This window comes from Euprymna scolopes, chromosome 36 (genome assembly GCF_053919585.1).
Source record: "Euprymna scolopes isolate OS-2025 chromosome 36, ASM5391958v1, whole genome shotgun sequence".
Lineage (NCBI taxonomy): Eukaryota > Metazoa > Mollusca > Cephalopoda > Sepiida > Sepiolidae > Euprymna > Euprymna scolopes.
In genome coordinates this window covers 4,707,501-4,729,715 of record NC_136517.1, presented here as the reverse complement: position 1 = coordinate 4,729,715, position 22,215 = coordinate 4,707,501, and the positions used below count along the sequence as shown (strand labels likewise).

At 32.6% G+C, this 22,215-nt stretch overlaps 1 protein-coding gene across 32 annotated transcripts in view; it reads right to left on the bottom strand.

The window, feature by feature from the left end:
• Window positions 1–22,215, bottom strand: part of LOC145260301 (phosphofurin acidic cluster sorting protein 2-like) — a 459,714-nt gene that overhangs the window by 297,791 nt on the left and 139,708 nt on the right. For all 32 annotated transcript variants that reach the window (XM_080118156.1, XM_080118160.1, XM_080118163.1 and 29 more), the window contains exons 2-3: window positions 17,038–17,125; window positions 6,179–6,268 (exon numbers count right to left, since the gene is read on the bottom strand). In XM_080118156.1, coding sequence (XP_079974282.1) covers window positions 6,179–6,268; window positions 17,038–17,125 — 178 coding nt within the window. The remainder of the gene's footprint in view (window positions 1–6,178; window positions 6,269–17,037; window positions 17,126–22,215) is intronic.

Here is a 22,215-nt window from a genome sequence, read left to right as displayed (position 1 = left end):
AACATTTCCAAACATTTTCTTCTCATCTTCATCAAAACTTTGAAGTCAATAATTACTTAACAACATTTCCAAACATTCTTCTCATCTTCATCAAAACTTTGAAGTCAATAATTACTTAACAACATTTCCAAACATTTTCTTCTCATCTTCATCAAAACTTTGAAGTCAATAATTACTTAACAACATTTCCAAACATTCTTCTCATCTTCATCAAAACTTTGAAGTCAATAATTACTTAACAACATTTCCAAACATTCTTCTCATCTTCATCAAAACTTTGAAGTCAACAATTACTTAACAACATTTCCAAACATTCTTCTCATCTTCATCAAAACTTTGAAGTCAACAATTACTTAACAACATTTCCAAACATTTTCTTCTCATCTTCATCAAAACTTTGAAGTCAATAATTACTTAACAACATTTCCAAACATTCTTCTCATCTTCATCAAAACTTTGAAGTCAATAATTACTTAACAACATTTCCAAACATTCTTCTCATCTTCATCAAAACTTTGAAGTCAACAATTACTTAACAACATTTCCAAACATTCTTCTCATCTTCATCAAAACTTTGAAGTCAATAATTACTTAACAACATTTCCAAACATTTTCTTCTCATCTTCATCAAAACTTTGAAGTCAATAATTACTTAACAACATTTCCAAACATTCTTCTCATCTTCATCAAAACTTTGAAGTCAATAATTACTTAACAACATTTCCAAACATTTTCTTCTCATCTTCATCAAAACTTTGAAGTCAACAATTACTTAACAACATTTCCAAACATTCTTCTCATCTTCATCAAAACTTTGAAGTCAATAATTACTTAACAACATTTCCAAACATTTTCTTCTCATCTTCATCAAAACTTTGAAGTCAATAATTACTTAACAACATTTCCAAACATTCTTCTCATCTTCATCAAAACTTTGAAGTCAATAATTACTTAACAACATTTCCAAACATTCTTCTCATCTTCATCAAAACTTTGAAGTCAATAATTACTTAACAACATTTCCAAACATTTTCTTCTCATCTTCATCAAAACTTTGAAGTCAATAATTACTTAACAACATTTCCAAACATTCTTCTCATCTTCATCAAAACTTTGAAGTCAATAATTACTTAACAACATTTCCAAACATTTTCTTCTCATCTTCATCAAAACTTTGAAGTCAATAATTACTTAACAACATTTCCAAACATTTTCTTCTCATCTTCATCAAAACTTTGAAGTCAATAATTACTTAACAACATTTCCAAACATTCTTCTCATCTTCATCAAAACTTTGAAGTCAATAATTACTTAACAACATTTCCAAACATTCTTCTCATCTTCATCAAAACTTTGAAGTCAATAATTACTTAACAACATTTCCAAACATTTTCTTCTCATCTTCATCAAAACTTTGAAGTCAATAATTACTTAACAACATTTCCAAACATTCTTCTCATCTTCATCAAAACTTTGAAGTCAATAATTACTTAACAACATTTCCAAACATTCTTCTCATCTTCATCAAAACTTTGAAGTCAATAATTACTTAACAACATTTCCAAACATTTTCTTCTCATCTTCATCAAAACTTTGAAGTCAATAATTACTTAACAACATTTCCAAACATTCTTCTCATCTTCATCAAAACTTTGAAGTCAATAATTACTTAACAACATTTCCAAACATTCTTCTCATCTTCATCAAAACTTTGAAGTCAATAATTACTTAACAACATTTCCAAACATTTTCTTCTCATCTTCATCAAAACTTTGAAGTCAATAATTACTTAACAACATTTCCAAACATTTTCTTCTCATCTTCATCAAAACTTTGAAGTCAATAATTACTTAACAACATTTCCAAACATTTTCTTCTCATCTTCATCAAAACTTTGAAGTCAATAATTACTTAACAACATTTCCAAACATTTTCTTCTCATCTTCATCAAAACTTTGAAGTCAATAATTACTTAACAATATTTCCAAACATTTTCTTTTCATCTTCATCAAAACTCTGAAGTCAATAATTACTTAACAACATTTCCAAACATTCTTCTCATCTTCATCAAAACTTTGAAGTCAATAATTACTTAACAACATTTCCAAACATTCTTCTCATCTTCATCAAAACTTTGAAGTCAATAATTACTTAACAACATTTCCAAACATTCTTCTCATCTTCATCAAAACTTTGAAGTCAATAATTACTTAACAACATTTCCAAACATTCTTCTCATCTTCATCAAAACTTTGAAGTCAATAATTACTTAACAACATTTCCAAACATTTTCTTCTCATCTTCATCAAAACTTTGAAGTCAATAATTACTTAACAACATTTCCAAACATTTTCTTCTCGTCATGTTTATATGTTGCCAACATTTTATTGTAATTTCAAATGCACTTCTCTCCAACAATATCCATATTTCCCTGGAGATAAGACTTTCTCTTTAGCTTGAGTGTTTTTTTTTCAGCATGAGAAATTGCAAATAATCAGATTGTGCCACATCATTTTTCACCAAATCCAACTTTTACATTCCTCGAGAGTTTTCTGTATTTTTCCTAACCAGCAGATGGTCAGAGTCGTTGCTGTACCTGATACATATGTAATTAGATAGCTTTCCTTTTTTCCAAAAAAAAAAAAAAATGAGTTTACAACCATCATGTCCATGGCAAGACCAAATTCTATAATTCTTTCTTCAGCATTTCTATCCATATACTCCATGCATACCCTCAAAGTAACGAGAGGATTTTCGAATGTGACCATTCAACAAAAAGTATTTCTTTCTCATCAACGTTACTAGATACTGCAATAAGCTTGTCATAGAACTCATCCTTCACATTTTCATTGACGCCTCGATGTGATGCATAAACAAATATAGTTGGAAAAATTCTCCCCCCTGCCATCAACTTCACTCATTTACACACTGAACTTTCATCACTTTACCTACCCATCTTTCTCTGCAATACAAATACTAACACACCTATTACTTTTTCATTTCCAATTGAATACAGCTTATAACATTCTTCCTTACGACCGTTTTAGTAGATTTATTTCGCCACTGAATTTCTTACGCACATAAGTATGCTTGTAAAGAGAAAAAGAGACATTATAGCTAAATAAATTTTTTTTTTAATTTTTTAATTTAAAATTTTTTTTTATAATTCGTCAATTTGTCTTTATGATCAATGCAACATGTTTTTAAAAATAAAAAATGGATTGACAAACTTGGTGTTCCAAACTCGAATCCAGTTCATTCCACAGAAACACTTCCATTCAGGATGTTAGCAACTTTCATGTAGTCATTCCACAAGTAACTGACATCTTTCTAGAAAGGATTCCAACTAGGAAGATATCTTGGAAACCAATGCCAACAGAATACTTTTTCATTTTCAGTTCAATATCGCTTATAACATTCTTTATCATGATTATTCTAGCAGATTTACCTCTCCAACAAATTTCTGGGACACATAATTATACTTGCAAAGAGAGAGAGAGAGACATCTAGAGCTTTAAGAAAAAAAAAAAATCTATATTTTATTCCAATTTTGTTTTTCTGATCAGTGCAACATGTTCTTAAGAACAAAAATATTGTCTTTCATTTTATTTCCCTCAAAAAAGTTCTTTATTTTAGTGGGAAAACTATCTTTAGAAAAAAAAAAAAAAAAAAATAGAAACTGAATTCATTTAGACAGATGCTTTTTTTTTTACTTCATGAAACCATTTTGAACAGTGTTTTCTTTAAATAAATACTCTTCAAAAACTTCAGAATTAACTTCCAAACAAATATACAAGGTGTTCGAGAAGTCTTGGACAAATTTCAAGACTTCATCTCTACTGAACTATATATTTTAAAAGAAAATGACATGATTTTAAAGCTAAATTTATCAACTTTAATATCAATGATTTTATATATACATATATATATGATTGTTGAGCTGGATTAAACATTGAGTATCCAGGTCCTTCCACCTCCATTTTATTTCATATATATATATATATATAGCACTGTCATAAGTAATCTCACCCGCTACTTAATTGGCTGAAAAATGCGACGCTCACTTTTTGTTTATAAACAAGCGGTTAGAGCACTGTAAAAGTGGTGGACAAATGTTTGTTTAAATACACGTTTGGAGAGATAATTTACGGGCGCCGCTCCCATGGGTTGATCGGTAGAACTGCTGACTGTCAACGCTATGGTTCTAGGTTCAATCCTCGGCTTGGGAGAGGTGCTAGTCTCGCGGCACTGATGAGTTGTGATACAACAAAACAAGACTGTATGTTAACAACTACAAATATTATATATATATATATATATATATATATATAAGCATGCTTTTTATATCCTTGATAGTTTTTGAGATATTTAATATACAAATATGTTCATGACTTTTTGAACACCCCATATATATACTAGCAAAAGTACCCATCGTTTACTGGGTTCAAAAATAGCCTACAGAAAATGGACTGATTTATGAAAGTCTGATAGGTTATGAAAAGGAAGGGTTGTAAAGAGATAGCTTCGAATTATATGTACATCTATATCAAAAACCCTTGTAACGTTTTTTTTTTGTTTTTTTTTTAATTTCCATACTTTGGGGGCCAGGCGCGAACACAGACCCCACAATTTTTATGACCCACCGTTCTGCCAGATCAAACATACCCATTCCTGATCCTTGATACATCTTCTATTATATGTAATCAGTTTTTTAAAATAGTCAACCATATAGAAGCCTATTCGTGACCAGACACACACACGTTCAGTTTTATATATATATATATATATATATGAACAAATGATTAATAAAACATGTTAAAAGACATCTTGAAAAAGAGTTAAAAACATTTAATTTTCAAAAAGGAAGCACAAGATAAGTGGATAGTCCTATATATATAGAGAGAGAGAGAGAAAGAGAGAGAGAGGCGGGGGGGGGCATTAACACTGATGTGTATGTTCACTATTGTAAACACAGCACAACTTTATTAGATAGGAAACGTCAATACTGTTTATTTCTATAGAGAGAAATTTAGGAGACATTTGCAAGGTAATACACATTTTATTTACAACTTTAAAAAAATTATAATACTTTGGTAACAAAAAAAAAATTTATTAACTGATTTAACAATGGAAGTAAAAATATTCCCGGGCAATGCCGAGAAGGGACAGCTAGTATACAATATAGGAAGTATTAGTTTAACTTCATTGAACACAGAGAGAGCAGACATGAGAAGTTGTCTTGTGTTGTTCAGCCCGTGTCTAGCACAGCAGCAGCATCTAAAATACCAAAACCGAGTGAAGACACGATAAAACTATCTCTTTCAATTTGGGTTTAGTAAACTTAATTGTTATGGTTGCTCACCCTACAGATAGTAATGAACTCTTCCACTTATAAAGACTAAGAGAATGTGTCTCAGCATTACCACAAAAGTTATGCACTAATCATGTGCACCTAGTAGTTGGACTGATGTATAACCACATTATTTGTGGTAGTTGTATTTCTGTTCAATATATTTTCACCAAGATATGTCTCTCTTCTGGATTCTTATGGGACTACAATAATCAAATACGTTTCTCACAAGCAAAAAAGGCCTAAAAATATTTCATGTTGCACAAAATATATTTCTAGAAAATATTAGATTACAAATGTAACTGGTAATGTAACATCTTATAGCTTTCTTAACTTGTTGCATCATTCGGAAACAAACAAGAGAGTTGCATCAATAATTTTGTCGCTCTATTAGAAAAGAAACTTAAAATTTTTGCTTTTGTCAGAACTGAATTTTCACTTTAATTTAACAAAAAATTTAAGTAGCTAAGTAATAAATTACATAAATTGACAACCCGGGTGTTTCAAGTTCAAATCCAGTTCATTCCACAAAAATCACTTTCAGTCAAAATATTGGCAACTTACATGCAGTCCCTGCGGTAAGTAACCAATATCTTTCTAGAAAGGATTTTAACTAAAACAGATATTAGAGAAACCAATGCCAACAAAAGAATCATCCAATTCATACAAAATGTACAAAAATTTGAACATTTTCCCAGAAATAATTCACTTAAAACTTAACACTTTCCAATATGGCCGCAGCATTTCATAGAAAACACCGTTAGTGACATCAAATAAACCATTTACAATAAATCTATGATATCACAAGAAACAAAAACAATGTCTTACCTGTAATGAAAAGGACAAATCAAGCTCACATTCCAATAATCCACCAGGAGGAAGAATAATTTCATTTGATCGAAGCACCCGTTTTGATCCCTGTAATAAACAAAAAAAGATTGAATAATTAGCATTTCAATAACGTCAAAAAGACTGCATACATTTTAGTTGCTTCCCCAATCATACACAACCTAGAAACTTGGCATGAAGTCACTTTACAAGCAATGATACACACAGCAATATAAAATTCTACCCAATGAAAACCTTAATTATTTCATTAGAATGAAATACAATTTTTATTTTTTGATTTTCTACATTCGACAGCTCATTATGTTGCTTACTATATTTTATGTTGCAGAAATTCATATATGTTATGTTGCTTAATATATTTTACTTTTGCAGAAATTCAATATGGCAAAGAAAAAAAAAAAAGAAAAAATAACCCTAAGTCTGTGTGACAAAATAAAACTTCTGCATGAATGCAATTCTATCCATATGAATTCTTTTGTCCCACCACTATTAGCAATGTCATGTTATTTATGGATAAATCCTGATTATTTAAAGTATTCAGGCAGAGGTTGTTTCAGTGCAACAACGGACTGAGGCTTAAATTCAATTTTTTTTTCTCTTTTACCCAGACAACACTGTGACTCGGATCCTGCTAGTTGTGAATATAACCAGGATTTTTTTTTTCCCTCCAAACATGGCATATTGCCACTTTGATGTGCGGAGTCAAGTGAAAGAAGCTATTTCGGATGTTTTTTGTCCACTACTCACCGCGACTAATAAGTACCATAGTGCAGCACTTCATCACTATATCTATATAACTCTCTAGGACACAAGTAATTTTTTAGAAAACTCAATTGCTTTCATGAAGAGCTTCTTAATGATCGACAGGTAGTAGTCCATAACGTTGGATTGTACAAAGACATTTTTTTCTTATCAACAATAATGGTGCACCAATTGATAGAGTCCAAGGTGTAAAACCATTGGTTGAAGTTTTTTGCTATAATTGAGTTTGCAAAAAAAAAAAATTCCACTAATGTCCTAACGAGTGATATCAATATAGTAATGAGGAGCCACACTACAGTACTTATTAGTAGCAGTGAGAAATGGACAAAAAACAGCCAAAATAGCTTCTTTGACTTAGTCATGGGCTCCCTGGACTCGGCAGAAGTTACAAACCTGGTTGAATTATTCATACTATATAACATTACCCTAAATAGCAACATCAAAAAAAAAAAAAAAAAAAAAAAAAAAAAAAAAAAAAAAAAAAAAAAAAATCGAGGATATAGGTTTATACAGGGATGACAGCCTGATGATAGTTAAGGATGCAACAGACATAAAATGTGACAAACTTAGAAGAAAAATACATAAGTTATGAAAAATGTGGGCCTTAAGGTGGAAATTACCATCAATATTAAGCAAGTCAACTTCCTGGACATCACCTTTGATTTAGTAACAACCACCTACAAACCACACATTAAAGAAAACAAACCCTACATATATCCACCCACTCTTTAACTACCCACTCTCTAATATTAAACTTATACCAAAATCAATGGCAAGTAGATAAATAACTCCTCCAATGAAGCAACATTCAATAGATACAAAAATATTTATGACAATGCACTAAAAAAATAGTGGATACAAAAATGTCAACATTAAATACAATAGCAGCAATACAAATACGACTAGATCTAGGTAGAAAACTAATCTGGTTCACCCCACCTTTAACCTAATAATAAAAACTAAACTTTGGAATAGGTTTCTACATCTTATAAATAAACACTTCCCACCAGGTGGGCTCCCTCTACCGTGCTAGAAAGCTACTTATGCCTGAAAGTACCCTGTATCTCTACAAGGCCACCATTTGCCCATGTATGGAGTACTGTTGTCACATTTGGGCTGGTGCATCTGTTACCCATCTCTCGCTCCTGGACAGGGTTCATAAGAGAGTCGCCAACCTGATAGGTCCTGAACTGTCATTTAAGCTTCAACCTCGGTCTCATCGACGTAATGTTGCATCCCTCTGCCTGTTCTACAAGTATTTTAATGGTGGATGCTCCGACAAATGAAAAGCACTTGTATCCCCTCAACATAAATACCGCCGACAAACCCGACAATCAGCAAAGTCCCACCTCTATCTAAGAAAGCCTTCTACTCTAATAGTTTTTTCCCCAGAATTGCTAGACTTTGGAACTCCCTTCCAGGATCTTGCTTTCCCAATTGTACTAACATTCAGAAATTCAAGTGTAATGTGAATAGATCTCTTGCTGCTCAACTCCCTACATAGTATCCCTACAACTTATGTCCCCAATAGTAGCCCCCTACATCAAAGTGGCACTATGCCTTGTTTGTGGTGAAAAAAGGTAGTACATCACATAAAATCTTTAACAAAAACACCTTAAAACTAAGCTACAGCTGTACTGAAAATCTGGTTTCTTTTTAATTTGATGGTTATTAATTGGTCTAAGTGCTAGTTTGGAATCTGAAATACCCCATCGTTACTGCTGCTGTATTTTAAGTCTTTATGGCTAGATTTTCATAAAAAAAGCACTATAATTTCTATTTGACTAAAGATATTTGTTTGCTTTGATTAAATTCCAGTAGTGTACCAAGAGTGAAGTGTTCATAGTACATGCTTTATTGCACTATTTTAAGTTTTATGCCTAGCTTTTCATAAAAAAGCACTAAAATAAAATACTAAAAAGAAATAATCCAACTAGACACTAATAATAGTGGTAACAAAAAAACCTGCAATTGTCAAAGACCAACTGAATGCCTGCTAAGCAATTATTGCCTCACGTCCTCAGTGGTATACTAGCGTAAAATATGCACCATAGAAACTCAGAAATAGAGAAATTCTACAAAGATAGTACCGCAATGACCTCTAAAAAACAGATCCAATGAATAATAAAGCATATACTATGGACACCTCACTCTCTGTACACTACTGGAATTTAATCAAAGCAAACAAAACACCTTTAGTCAAATGGAAAATACTTAGGAAGGCTAAAACTTGTAGCTCATTAACTTCACCCTGTTACTTATGTTTAGCAGAGAAACTTGAGATTATTAGATTTAAGAACCATGAAAAATTATTAAATGTTAAGGTAGAATCGGCTATAAACTGCAAGCACTTTGGAGGCTTTGCTTTAAATAAGATGTAAAAAAAATAAATAACCATTCCCTTAACCTCTCACTCCCAATATCTTAATAAATGAACCAAGGGGAAAGCTGAAAGGATACAAAGTGATCCTGGTACACCACATATCAATTACTATACTTGCTAAAAACATCAAAGAATAGGCTAGCATAAATAAGTTAGCTAAATGCAGGAAGGAGCCACCCTCTTGTTACTACTCAATACCAAGTCAAACACTACTTCGGTTACCACGTTGAAGTGAAAAAATGTAACTCCCATGGCACCTTTATTTAAATCATATAAATAAGCCTGTATATCTGTTCACAGACTTAATATGACCATGTTTTTTTTTTTTTTTTTTTTTTTTTTTTACAAAGGCATCACCACATTATCAAGGCCCAGAGGCCACTCAAGGATAAGGGTTAAAGAGTGTACAGTAGAAGTTGGTCAATATAGTAATCATTAGTAATGAAAATTTGGTAAATTTAATAACTTATATAGAACGGCTCATCAAGAACTTATTTACCTTAGACTTGAACACAACCATATTGTAGTCAGCCGGAAAGCAGGAAAACGGAAGACAATTCCACAGGCGTGCAGTTCTAAGAAAGAAGCTTTGTTCATGGAATCTATGTTTAGGTTTAGGCACAGATAAAGAGTGGGGGAAATTATTGATAGTGTTTACAGCTAGACGAGTGTTTCTTGTGAAAGTTTGGCGAGGGGGGACCATAGATTGAAGCTCAGTTGAACACTTTCCATGAAAATAACGATACATCAGAGACAAACTCGCAACATCTCTTCTGTGAGATAGAGGTTGTAAGGAGGAGAAAAGGACATCTCCTACGAGGCTACGAAGTCTATTTTGAACTCTATCAAGGCAGGACAAGTCCTTTCTAGCAGCTCCTGCCCAGATGTGGCAACAGTATTCCATCCTTGGACGTACCTGGCTCTTATATAGATAGAGAATAGCATCAGCAGTGAGATATCTACTGGATCGATAGAAAGATCCCACCATTTTTCCAGCGGCCTTGGCAACAGATTTGATATACGTGTTCCATTTAAGATCAGGAGTAATGGTCAAGCCCAGAAGCTTGTCAAAACTTGAGGCCTCCTGAAGACGAGAGCCATTCATTTCAATTGATGACAAATGTGGATTAAAATGTTGATGATGTAAAGAGAGAAGCTTGGTTTTAGATGCATTAAAAGTAACCAGCCACTCCTTTCCCCATTGTACTACATGCTCAAGATCAGAGGAGAGAGAATTGGAGAGTACTTGCTCGTTTACTGTCTTAGATGTGGTACCATAAATGGTAGTGTCGTCAGCATAAATGTCTACAAATGATGTAAGGATATGATTTGGAAGATCATTAATGTAGATCAGGAAAAGAGTTGGGCCCAGGATGGATCCCTGAGGGACACCGGCATTAATACTGAGAGCTTCTGATTTTTGCCCCTCAACTACTACTCTTATGAACCTATCAGAAAGAAATGATTTAATAATTGAGAAGACTTTTCCAGCTATACCATAGCTAGCGATCTTATGAAGTAAACCTTTATGCCATACCCTATCAAAGGCTTTAGATATGTCAAGAGCAATTGCCCAACTGACCATGTGTACGTATATTTTATTTTGAAATAAAAATAAATGAAAACAGAAAATAAATGAATTATGAATAAAAGCTAAGCACAAAATGAAATAAATGCATGGAGCTTATCAATAAAATATATGGATAAGGAATGTGTCACCTGAAAAAGAAAAACTAGACTAAAAATAGGGCAGCAACAATGATACGGGTATAATATTACTTCAGATTCAAAACTAGCACTTAGATCAATCCCCCTCAACCCTATCACTCTTCTTTATCACACCTCCCTTCTAAACCTCTACTGCCCACATTGACAAACTACACCCTCCCTTTCTTTAACAGGGTAAACCACACCCGAATATTTTATATATAAAACAAATAAACCTCGAGTCTGGTTTCAGAAGCATTTCCTTCCTTGGTCTGACAAGGTGAGTTTCTTTGAACTGGGATTTCACTGAAACGTGTATGCACATAGGTAATGTAATGTTTGTATAATGAACATATAATCTGAGGCTGTTTTCCAGAGATTAGGTAACCAGTGAAGTGTATCAAGGTTAATACAAAAGTGCTCAATACCAAAGTAGAGCAGGGTATACTTTTTATTTGTTTTTATACAAGCAGTAATATGTTGCTACACAGTCATGAGCATGTCAGCTAGCTACTAGTAACTAGAAACCTCCTCAGGCGATACAGCTTATATGAAAGCAAACTTTGCTTTCATATAAGCTGCATTGCCTAAAGAGGCCTTTAGTTACTAGTAGCTAGCTGACCGAAACATGCTCATGAATGTGTAGCAACATAACTGCTTAAGTAAAATGAAATAAAGAGTGTGTGTGTGTATATATATATATATATATATATAGACTGTCCCATCAAATCCCGATGTATAGTTCGGGCAACTAAAATTGTCCAAAATCTACACAAATGATCTGTTTATAATGGTCAAGACTGTAGTACCACCCACACGTTTTTGCCACAAGATAGAAGCGACAGTATACCTCAAGTTTTACATCAGTTTTCCTTCTTCTGGATGCATGTCTTAAAGACCGAAGATGCATCTCTTCCAGTGGTTTTAAATATGCCCCCAAATACTGACTTGGAAATTTCTACGTCTCAGCACAATACATACAGCGCCTAGTATCCCAAATGATCATCCATTTTGTACTGGCCAGGCTTATCATTACTTAGCTTTGGTGATTATGCCATCTTTATTGTATTATATATATTAGCAGGAAGATCTGCCATTGTCAGGATTGAAAAAGGAACCCTATATCCTTTTGCACACAGCATATAACATTCTTTTGCCCATTGTCATTTGTCATAATGCTCAACAGGAATAAACATGAAAAGTTTTCTTTTCAAAATATATCACGTCATAATACAAGTCACATGAGAAACATTAAACAAAGGCGAGCAATACTTTTACAAGAAATATCGTTTTGGATCTTTTTTTACATTAAAAAAAAAAAATGCAAATGCTTAAGTATGCAACAACAAAGCTGGTTCACTTGGCAACAGCGATCAGGATGCTATGAATGTTATCTTGTTTAATCTGACTTAAGAATATTTGTGTCAATGTAGCGTTCTTTCAGTGGTTATGGCATTAGTTAATACCACCATGTTTAATACGACATTCATTGCCATCAGAAAAAAATTGTGTAAGATGGTAGGGATTCTGGCCAATGTATAAAACACATCAATAAAGGCGAACAATTAGTAGGAATATGAGATAAAGTAAATTATCTTGTAATCCTTGTTTATGAAGAATAAATTTTATATTTTACTAGCGGGGCGGTACCCGGCGTTGCTAGAGTGTTTGTAGGTGTGTGTGGTTGTTAATGAAAACGTAAGAATAAGCGAAGTAAAAAAAAGAAAACAAAAAAACGAAGGACGGGGAGGGGGGGGTCAAAACATCGAGAGAAAAAAAAAAAAAAAAAAATCTAACGTAAGGCAAACGAACGATGTTAAATTTAAAAATCGAAAAAACAAAAAAGAAAACAGAAAAACGAACGTTAAAAAAAAAAAAACACGTGAAAAATGGCTTAAATAAGCCTGTTTTGATATTAAAATTTAAAAAATTGAGGTACCCAGGTGTTAATGAAAACCTAAGAATAAGCAAAGTAAAAAAAAAACAAAAAAAAAAAAAACAGAAAAACGAACCTTACGTAAAAATGGCTTAAATAATACTGGTTCAATATTCAAATTTAAAAAATCGAAAAAAACAAAAAACAAAAAGAGACATCTCACACCACAATTCAAACCCAAAACGTTTAGATAATGAATCAACGCTCTAACCAACTGAGCTAACACGACGTACATGAAATTCAGTCAGTTCTTCAACTATTTAAACTAAATCAGGTCATGACGTCATCTGACGCATGCGTGGAACCACGGCCACCGTGAGTAAGAAGAAGGCCTGTTAACTGAAAAATGTCTGCAGGCAATGTAGGTAAGATTTGTCAGACTGTCAGTACTATATGAAAGCCATTTGAAAAAGAGCAATAAAACATTTTTAAAAAGAAAAAGGAACACAGTTCGATTAATACTGAACTTTATTCAATATAAAATATAAATATTATGTAAAATTAAGTAATTTTAAAGCAATATACAATTTAATACTGATAAAACTGAATTATGAATTTAGGGAACAAACCAAGAAACATTAAACAAATATTTTTTGGCCTTCGGAACAAGATCAGTGTAGTATCTGTTTTGATGCTACACTTTACCTTTTCTGTCTTCGGTCGGTGGAGGAGAAATCTTTCATGACTAAGATTATTTTTGTTCCTATCCAGAGTGCCCCTTATTGGGAAGCTGGATTTTCTCCACAAGATTATATTTTGAAATATTTAAATAACTATTACTTTAAATACAGAAATTATATTTAAAGTTTTGGTTTTCTGTTCTTCTATGTCCATTTTTCCCCATGTTTTTCATCAAAATGTGTAGCGTGTTAGTTGCCTCACAAGCCATCATCAGTGATTGCTCACTGGCAGTAAACTGTGGTGTTCCCTGGAGACCAAGTGACAAGTCTCCCCAGATTTCCAGTGTTCTCCACCTTTTGACCACTTGTGCAGATGATTGCATGTTATCGCAACAGCCATTGTCACTGATTTCTCATTGGCATCGGCCATTGGTGTTTCCTGGAGTTTGGGTGACAAAATGCCTCCCCCAAGGTACCAGATTTGAACTGCACACTTCCAGTGGAGATTTGATCAGTACTTTCTCACCTCGGTCTTTCCATCCTCCCTGACCCTTCACAACTAGTTGGTGTGGTGTGGCGCCAGTCGATGTCATCTACACCAGTTTTTTTTTTATTATTATTACTATTATTATTATGATAATAATAAGGGTGCTTGTGCAGTGTATGCACATGTATTTTAAATATTATTTTCAAGTTAAATTAAATTTTAGGTTTGTATTACTGTACACATAGATTTGAAAAAGTTGTCAAAAAACAAATATATCACAAATAAATGTTATCAAAGGCAAGATAAGTTACTCTTCTACATATCTGGGAAGCTTTTTAGTGGTTTTACTCACTTTAAAACGTGTAATTGCTTCGAAAATCATACAATGTTTATCAATATATTTTAAAAAGAAAAATGTTGGCATGTTTGTAACTTATCTTGCCTTTGATAACATTTATTTGTGATATATTTGTTTTTTGACAACTTTTTCAAATCTATGTGTACAGTAAAACAAACTTGTTATGTAAATTATTTACAGTTAAAATGTTATAAAAAACAAAAAATTGAAGTTTTAAATATATTTCAAAGAAATGAATTACGCCCCGTGCTAAAATATTGATAATTCATCAATCGTACAAAAAAAAAAAAAACACTGCCGTAAAAAATGCTTACTTTAAAATATTTGAAAATACTCAGTGAAAAGTTTTATTTATTATTAAAAGAATGGACTGAAAAATATATAAAAATTGGGGTTTGTATTACTGTAGACATAGATTCGAAATAGTTGTAAAAACACAAATATATAACAAATGTTATCAAAGGCAAGATAAGTTACTTTTCTACCTAACTGGATATGTTTTCAGTGTTTTTATTTAATGTAACATGCCTATTCAGCTCAAAAAACATACTGTGTTTACCGATGTATTGGAAAATTCAAAATGGCGCCCGGCTCTCTTTTTAACACAGTAAGTTTGGGAAAAGGTGCTATAAATATAAAACTAGACAAAATACTGTTAGAAACTCACTCAATATATATTACCGTGACATAGGTTGACATATATTCGGTGGTTTTTTAATAGTATTTTGTCTAGTTTATTATTTATAACAGGGGTAGGGGGTAACAATTCCTGCCAGTCATGAAGCCACATTTTGCTCCATTTGCTATGCTTCTATCTCAGAGCCACCAAACAATTGCAGAGAATGAAGGGAATTAAGAACTATTAAATGCTGAATTAGAGTGAATACATTATGACAATCTGAATCGTGAACATTGCATAGACGCTAGTTAACTGCCTTAGTTAAAATTCTGCAGACATTGCCCATCCTTAAGTATTCTTAAAGGGGCTTGATAATCATAATTAAATAATGATTCTTTATATATATATATATATATATATATATATATATATATATACACACACACAGTGAAGGATCATCCAGCAAATTAGCGTTACATAATCATGGCAATAACAAATAGAAATTTATCAGAAGTTTACAAACACTTTTATTGTACTTATAAATGCTTATCAAAGTCATCTTTGGCTTAATGCCCCTTTTACATGCAGGCATGCATTGGACAGCTATAAGAAATTGACTTCGAAAGTAACTCATCTCTGGTCGGGTATTTATCTCCTTTTCTCTCGGATCCATTTTTATCCCTTTCTCCCATATTTTCCTTGGTCTTCCTTAACTGCTAAAGATCTACTAACCCATGTATTTTCATTTCCTTCAACGTGACCATACTATCCAAGTCTACACTCCTTCACATATTTCCCTTTACTGTTCTTCCTCTGAGGTCATCAGAACAGCCTAACTATAAGACTCGCATCACACATCCATCGTACCATTCTCATCATTTATCTCCAGATTCTCAACCCTCATTAGTTGGGTTTCACTTCCGTACCTCATCACACTGCATATACACGCCTGATAAAATTTTTATAAAGCAATAGAACATTTAAAACTCAATCGATATAAGAAAATAGATTTGAAGATGAAAGGGCAGACGAATGATCTCTTGGGCTTAACAAATTAATTGGTATCAGAATTGCACATTTGAAATGTATTTGTTGAGCGTATATTCTTTATTCTATCCCCCCCTCCCATCATGTTGAGATAATGAATGTTGTATTTGTTGTCACTATTTTTATCAAAGAAACACAAAACTCGAAGCCATGAAGGAGAGAATAAAGAGAAAATATGCCCAAAATGCATTACACACATTAGACATTGACAAACTTAAGACAAATAACATTATAGAACAGAACACTCTTGGGGTGGTCTCTACCCTACGTGGTAGATATAGAGTCGAGGACTATCTTATACTCATTCATGTGAGAATCTGTGTACCGTAGTGAAAATATGCATCCATCTTGGCTTGTCACAGTGGTTTTTAGCAAAAGGGGAAGTAACCCACTGGTGTTCTTCCTTATTCCCCTAGACATTTTTTTTCTTCTCAAAATTTGAAAAATGAAATGGGGGGGGGGGGGGGTCTGTTTTTGTGATAGATAATAAAAATGTGACACCATCACAGTGTTAATCTTTGTTTTACTCAGCAAACTAAAAATCGCAAATTAAATTTTTTTTTTTTTTTTATGGAAATCGCTCCAAACAAGGCACAAAACCACTTGATGTAAAAATATTACTTCAAAGTCAAAAACTACTTAACACTAAGTGTTAGATGGAATGGATTCCAATCTAGAAAACAGTAATTCTTCTCCCTTTGTCAGAAACATCGTTCATGGAATACGAGGACTAAAGGACAAAATAAGGGAAGTGAGAGTCACGCAGATGTTGAAAGTAAATCTATGATTCACTTTCTACTCTCTTATTTATCTTGCCATGGTATTTATATACCGACCTTTTTTGTCTCTTAACAGACATATTTAATAAGTGACATTTCCTGAAACGGTGAAATTCCAGTGGAGAAGAGTAAATACCCACCTGCATTTTAACAGCGATAATGATGGAAGTGAGATCATTTTCCAGTGGTTTCTGGACGACTAACCTAGTCAACGTTAAGCTGCATAACCTGTCAAAAAGAAAAAGTTTTAAATAAAATCACTGAATCAGAATCAGTAAAAAAAAAAATAAAAATAAAATAAAAAAAATTCACAAATAAGAATCAAAATGGAAAAATGGAGAGTTAGCATAAAAAAGCAAAAAATGTAATGTGAAAAAAATTTATCGTATTATTTGGATTCTTCAGATTGCTGTTCTTTAGTGTTATGTTCCATGTGTTTTGGGTGATATAATCTCCGACCTTCTTTAGGTGTATCTTGTCAAACTCATCTGTATGAAATCATGAAAGCAAGCTTTTATTTAATCCACAGGCATACTATTCTATCATTCCATCAACCATGACTGGATAGAAGTCCAAAAGACCCGTAGCATAGTGGATAAAGTACTTTGTAAAATTCAGTTCTAAGTTACACACTTCTGGAGATCAAAGGTTCAGTCTTCAACACTGAAAATACTATTGTGAATTACTTAGGACTTCTAGCCAGTCATCGCTGACGGAATGAGAGCACCTTAATTCCATGGATTAAATTAAGAGTTCCATTCGAAATTCCATACAGATTCTGAGTTTGAGAGAAAAATTCCTCAAATTTGACAAGATACACTAGAAGGTCAGAGGTTAGATCAACCAAAAAACGTGAAAAAAGCACCAAAAATGAGAGCAGGAGTCTGAAGATTCCAAATAACATGAATAATCCTCATCTCAAACATTCAAAAACATTTTTTATTTTGATATTCATTCTATCAAACCAGTTTTATTTTTTATTTTGATATTCATTCTATCAAACCAGTTTTATTTTTTATTTTGATATACATTCTATCAAACCAGTTTTATTTTTTATTTTGATATACATTCTATCAAACCAGTTTTATTGTAGTAAAAAAAAAAAAAAATTCTGCAAATTAGAACCAAAAACTAAACGTCTTTGAAGCATCAAATTAAAAATTTGCCTCATAAGCATTTTCTGTTCAGACATTTCCGTTTATGACCTCAACAATCTCTCTGTAAAAAGAAAAAAGTTACTCTTCCATATTTATCAAAAAGAAAAAAATTATTTTTCAAGGTTACATGTCCAGACTGAATCGATGTTAAACGATCGAAACGTTAAGAACTCATTACAAACATGCAAAGATAAAAAATATAACCAGAAAAGGAGTACAAAACTGATTGGGTCTATCCATTTAATGGTATATCAACCTTTTCTAATGTTTAAACAATATTATATACGATTCATTGGATACTGTTAATAGAAAACGATTTACTTTGGCCACATAGTTATGGGACAAAAGGTGCCCCCGCCCCCGAAGGGATCAGATCAGATTTGAACCCTGCATTGCCAATTACGCATGCCTAGGACATAGTAGAAATTCAGCAGCAGTTAACAATAAAATAAAAAATATCTTCCACTTGGTTCTTCTCTATATTTATTAAATTATGTTATCACTTTCTGTGCCTGCGTTTCTTGTCTTAATGCAACATGCACATTTTTTAATTTTTAGTCCATTAAAAACGTGCATAAGTTATAGTCCGTTGACTTCAAATGAATGTGTTATGCCAAATTGATGGTGAAACATAATTTATGCTTAGTTTTGCATTAAAAAATAATCGTATTAATTCCGCACTGCATCGAATGGATAGCATAATGCTTAGTTTGTTGCATCTCGTCATTACAAAAAGATTCATAAAAAATTTCAGCAGGTTTGGTTCATTAGTTTCTGAGAAAAGTGGAACAAACAGACAAAACGAAATAATTCCCCCTTGCCAAACTGTCACGAAAACGCTCAACAAGCTACAACCCCTATATACAATTTTCTCCACTCTCTATCTGTGCCTAGATCTAAATGCAAATTCCATGAACAGAGCTTCTTTCCTAGAACTACTCACCTGTGGAATATTGTTCCACTGGCATGCTTCCAGGTTGACTACAATATGGTATCCTTCAAGTCCAGTGTAAACAAGTTCTTGATGAGCCGTCCCCTTAAATAATCAAATTCTACCCAATATAACTAACATTCATTAACTCTTATCCTCAAGTGACCTTCGGGCCTTGATAAATGACTCCCTCCTTGTAAAAAGAAAAAAAAAATTCTAGTTTAAACCAGGCCTGTCAAAGTTATGCTTTAAAAGTATCTTAGAAGGCAATAGATGCAGAGAAAAGCTAAGGAGAAGGTGGAGAGAAAATGTTTTTGATTGGACATCTCTCAACAGTTGGGCGTCCATCAACCAACTTGCCCTGGATTGGAAGGAATGGCGAAAAATAAACCACATATGTTCGTAATCCACACCAAGTGGAGGATGTGGCTCATGATGACTTCCATATAAATGTTAAAACGTTTCATTCTTCTAAAGACATGTTTTTGTAAATGTCAAAATTATAGAGGATTTTAAGTAATATTTACTTAATTTAAACAGAATGTACCAGCATATTTTACCAGGGTGATCGGTTATTATGAAAACTTATTAAAATAGCAACGGTTAACGGATTGTCACATAAATATTTTAGCAGAAAATACAACTGGACTCATTTTTAAAACTAGAATAAAAATCACATTGAATTTTTTTTTCTCCAATTAAAAATAAATTATAGAAATTATGCAGTTAAAAAAAAAAGAGTTATTTTAGTGAAATAGCTTAATACTTTCAGCTTTCATTATTTGATATGAATAGAAAAAAGTAATTTCTTTCAAAATAGAAAAATAATTGGATCTGAGATTTTCTACATATTTTTGTATCAAATCAATCAGCTGATATTTCAATATGAATAACATTAAATGCCAAGTCCGGGGGGGGGGGGGTAAAATAACCGTTACTCTATTTTTTAAGATACACATGGATATATTATTCATTAAACGAAGAAATTAAAAAAAAAAATTTTTATTATTCATATCATTTTGCAATAAATAAAAAACTAAAAGTTTCTTCCATGAATTAGAAATGGATCACAGGCAGCCATGTAAAACTATGTCTAGTGATAAATCGCTCTACTTTCAAACATCTAGTCATTTTTATAAGAGTAATATCCAATACATACTAATAAACACTGAATTCATATTCACACAAATAATCAAAATAAATAAAACTGAACATACATAAATCACATCTGAACGTAGAGAAGTCGAATGTCTAAGATCTCTCTGTACAGGGATTTTTCAGAATAACCTGGCATGAGGATACTTTTTGCTACAAGTAAACCCTGATTAAATATTTAAAATAAAAATCTCCTCGGTTTGACTAAGCTACACTGGCTTTTACGAGGAATGGTGCACCTTCTCCAAGTGATGTTATCTCAAGTAACAACACAAAGCTGGATACTGCACCAGACTAGATGAATTCTTGCCTTCGTATCCAGTAAGACAAAGAGACCACAAGAACGATATACTATAAAATATTTAAATGGTAAATAAGGGAGAGGAAAATTATGTTCCTAACTTCTTTACTAACTCAGTGTTTGAGATGTAAAGAAGAACTTTAATGGAATATTTGAATATCTATGTCTCATGTAGAAACCAAGTGTTTAGTCCCCAGAAAACGGCCCCTTGATTTCTGAAAACTTTGAAGAAAATGAAACAAAAGTATTTTAAAACCATGAATAATTAAAAAATACATTTTTCCCCCAAGACTGAAAGATCTTATTTTTTTTAAATTATAGACAAAAGGTTTATATATTTAACAAACATAAAAGATGTGCTTAGTGAAGAAACGGTTATAATACATATTGAAGACTATAACAAAAATAGATCCGCTTTGCGATTCACAAGAATCTTATATAATAAGAAATGATTATTTTCAAACCTACAAACACTCGTGTTTCATGCTTTCACAATCATCAGAAAGTGATGATTGCAACTGGTCGGGAGATCCAAACCCAATTAAAAAGCCATCTTTGATTATTTTCTAAGACTTTAAGTCTAGGCCACCATCAACCATTGGTACAAACCAGCAATAAACAGATTGAACCGGATATATATAAGAGGTTAATATAGCTTGTTTGAAAGCCCCAGTCACATCATCATTGATTCGATTCCAAAGTGGTGGATTCATGTTTCATCCATTGTCACATATTGATGCAAAAATATTTTTGTGTTCAAAGTGTTTATTCACTGTTGATGAAAAATAAAAATGCATCAACACAACAGCTTTCTCATCGACAAATGTTCATGCAAAATAGTGAATAAACTGCCTCCTTACATCTTCAACCTTTCTGCTATCTGCTATCTTAAGATGAGCCAAAATGAATTTGTGGATTTTTTTTTGTTTTCCGAGACAGTTGTCCAATTTGGCCAACCTGAGCATTCAGCATCATTTGTTTCTGTACGACCATGCTTAAAGTCAGTTTATCATCTTTAAACTTTTTTTTTTCTGCTGGAGTGGAGTCTGAATAACAATCGTTTTGCTTTAACAGTATTGCCCCCTCCCCATGAGAAAACCAGTATTTCTCAATTCAAAAATCAGATTTTTCTATTGTTTTGAAATTTAGCAACAACTGTAATAACTAATAATTGGAGTCATCTAAAATTTTGACATGTGCCATTTGAAGGTTAGTGTTTTATAAACATTTTCATTTTATTTTAAAGAGTCGATTTAAATTGCTATTTTTGTGTTACATAGTAGGAGTATATACGGCATAAGCACATTGACACACCGGTTCCAGTCATATCACTGAAGTTAAGCTATGTTGAGCCTAGTCTGTACTAAAATGGGTGACCATTTGGAAATTCCAGGTACTCTGTGCACTCCGCTTATCTCAGCATGGTTTCCAGTCAGTCTTGGGCCTCTCCTTGCCACTGGATTCAAGCGGTGCTGATCCAGGAGAGGTATAGTTGGGGATTGCGCGACCCTTGCTTAACAATTACACATGCCGTTACCCTTACAGGGGGTGTCCATTGTCTCTTGAGACTAAACGGAAGCATTGATCTATCAAGTAAGAGTTGTGTAATGGTATATATATATATGCGTACAATATATATATCTCACCACGCAACATTTATATAAGTATCGTGTGGCATTATATTAGAGTTGTGTGACGTTTTGTGTTGTGACATTATATAACTGCTACGTGCCGTTTTAAGTATTGTGGCGTTATATAAATGTAATGTAACTTA